The sequence below is a fragment of the Penaeus monodon genome, chromosome 24, assembly GCF_015228065.2.
Source record: "Penaeus monodon isolate SGIC_2016 chromosome 24, NSTDA_Pmon_1, whole genome shotgun sequence".
Classification (NCBI taxonomy): Eukaryota; Metazoa; Arthropoda; class Malacostraca; order Decapoda; family Penaeidae; genus Penaeus; species Penaeus monodon.
In genome coordinates this window covers 15,104,555-15,105,280 of record NC_051409.1, presented here as the reverse complement: position 1 = coordinate 15,105,280, position 726 = coordinate 15,104,555, and the positions used below count along the sequence as shown (strand labels likewise).

General features: G+C 38.6%; 1 protein-coding gene across 1 annotated transcript in view; it reads right to left on the bottom strand.

The window, feature by feature from the left end:
• The window catches only part of LOC119588622, a 14,785-nt gene that overhangs the window by 869 nt on the left and 13,190 nt on the right, over positions 1 to 726 (bottom strand). The window contains exons 15-16 of the mRNA XM_037937261.1: positions 587 to 689; positions 290 to 400 (exon numbers count right to left, since the gene is read on the bottom strand). Of these exons, the coding sequence (XP_037793189.1) occupies positions 290 to 400; positions 587 to 689 (214 nt within the window). The remainder of the gene's footprint in view (positions 1 to 289; positions 401 to 586; positions 690 to 726) is intronic.

Here is a 726-nt window from a genome sequence, read left to right as displayed (position 1 = left end):
ATTTCATCCCCACATCTATTAAAATCTGTGTCTTTATCTCTGTGTGCGTGTGTGCGTTTCAGTGTGTATTCATTCCTACACATAAGCATTACATACAAAAGGCGATGTTCCTTCTCCATTCTATCTTCCTTCTGTTTCATGTTATATGCGTATACGAATAGGAAATCTCTACACCAATCTTCCTCTGTCTATTTCCTGATATATACTCTTTAAGGAAGAAAACAAAAGGAAAAAAATGCAACTTCAACTCAGTTCTTCAACAAAAAAAAAACAGAAAAAGTTGTCATACTTTTCTCCTTTTCTTGCACGCTGGCAATGGCGACCGTCAGCTCCTCCAGGGTCGTCACGCAGGAAGAGACATCGATCTGTTCGCACCGACAGAGAATTTGCTTGCAGTTATCTGTAAAAAAAACAGAAAAGAGATTATTTAAGTAAACACTGATGAGTAATTTTTTTATTTATCATTATCAGTATCACCATCGGGTATTACCATCTCTAGTATTATCATAGTCATTATATGTTAAATAAAATCTTTATGATTATGGGTCAAAAAACGAATGCAACAAAAACATCAATGAGCACAAACCCATCAGCGGTTCGGTGATGTTTAAAAGAGGCGCCATGATGGTCACGCAATCTCCAGTAAGGTCGGAAAGCGTCTGCGCCGGGAGGGATGCACAGAAGTCCGTCTGGGAAAGGTGGGATGCATATTATCATTCCACAGAA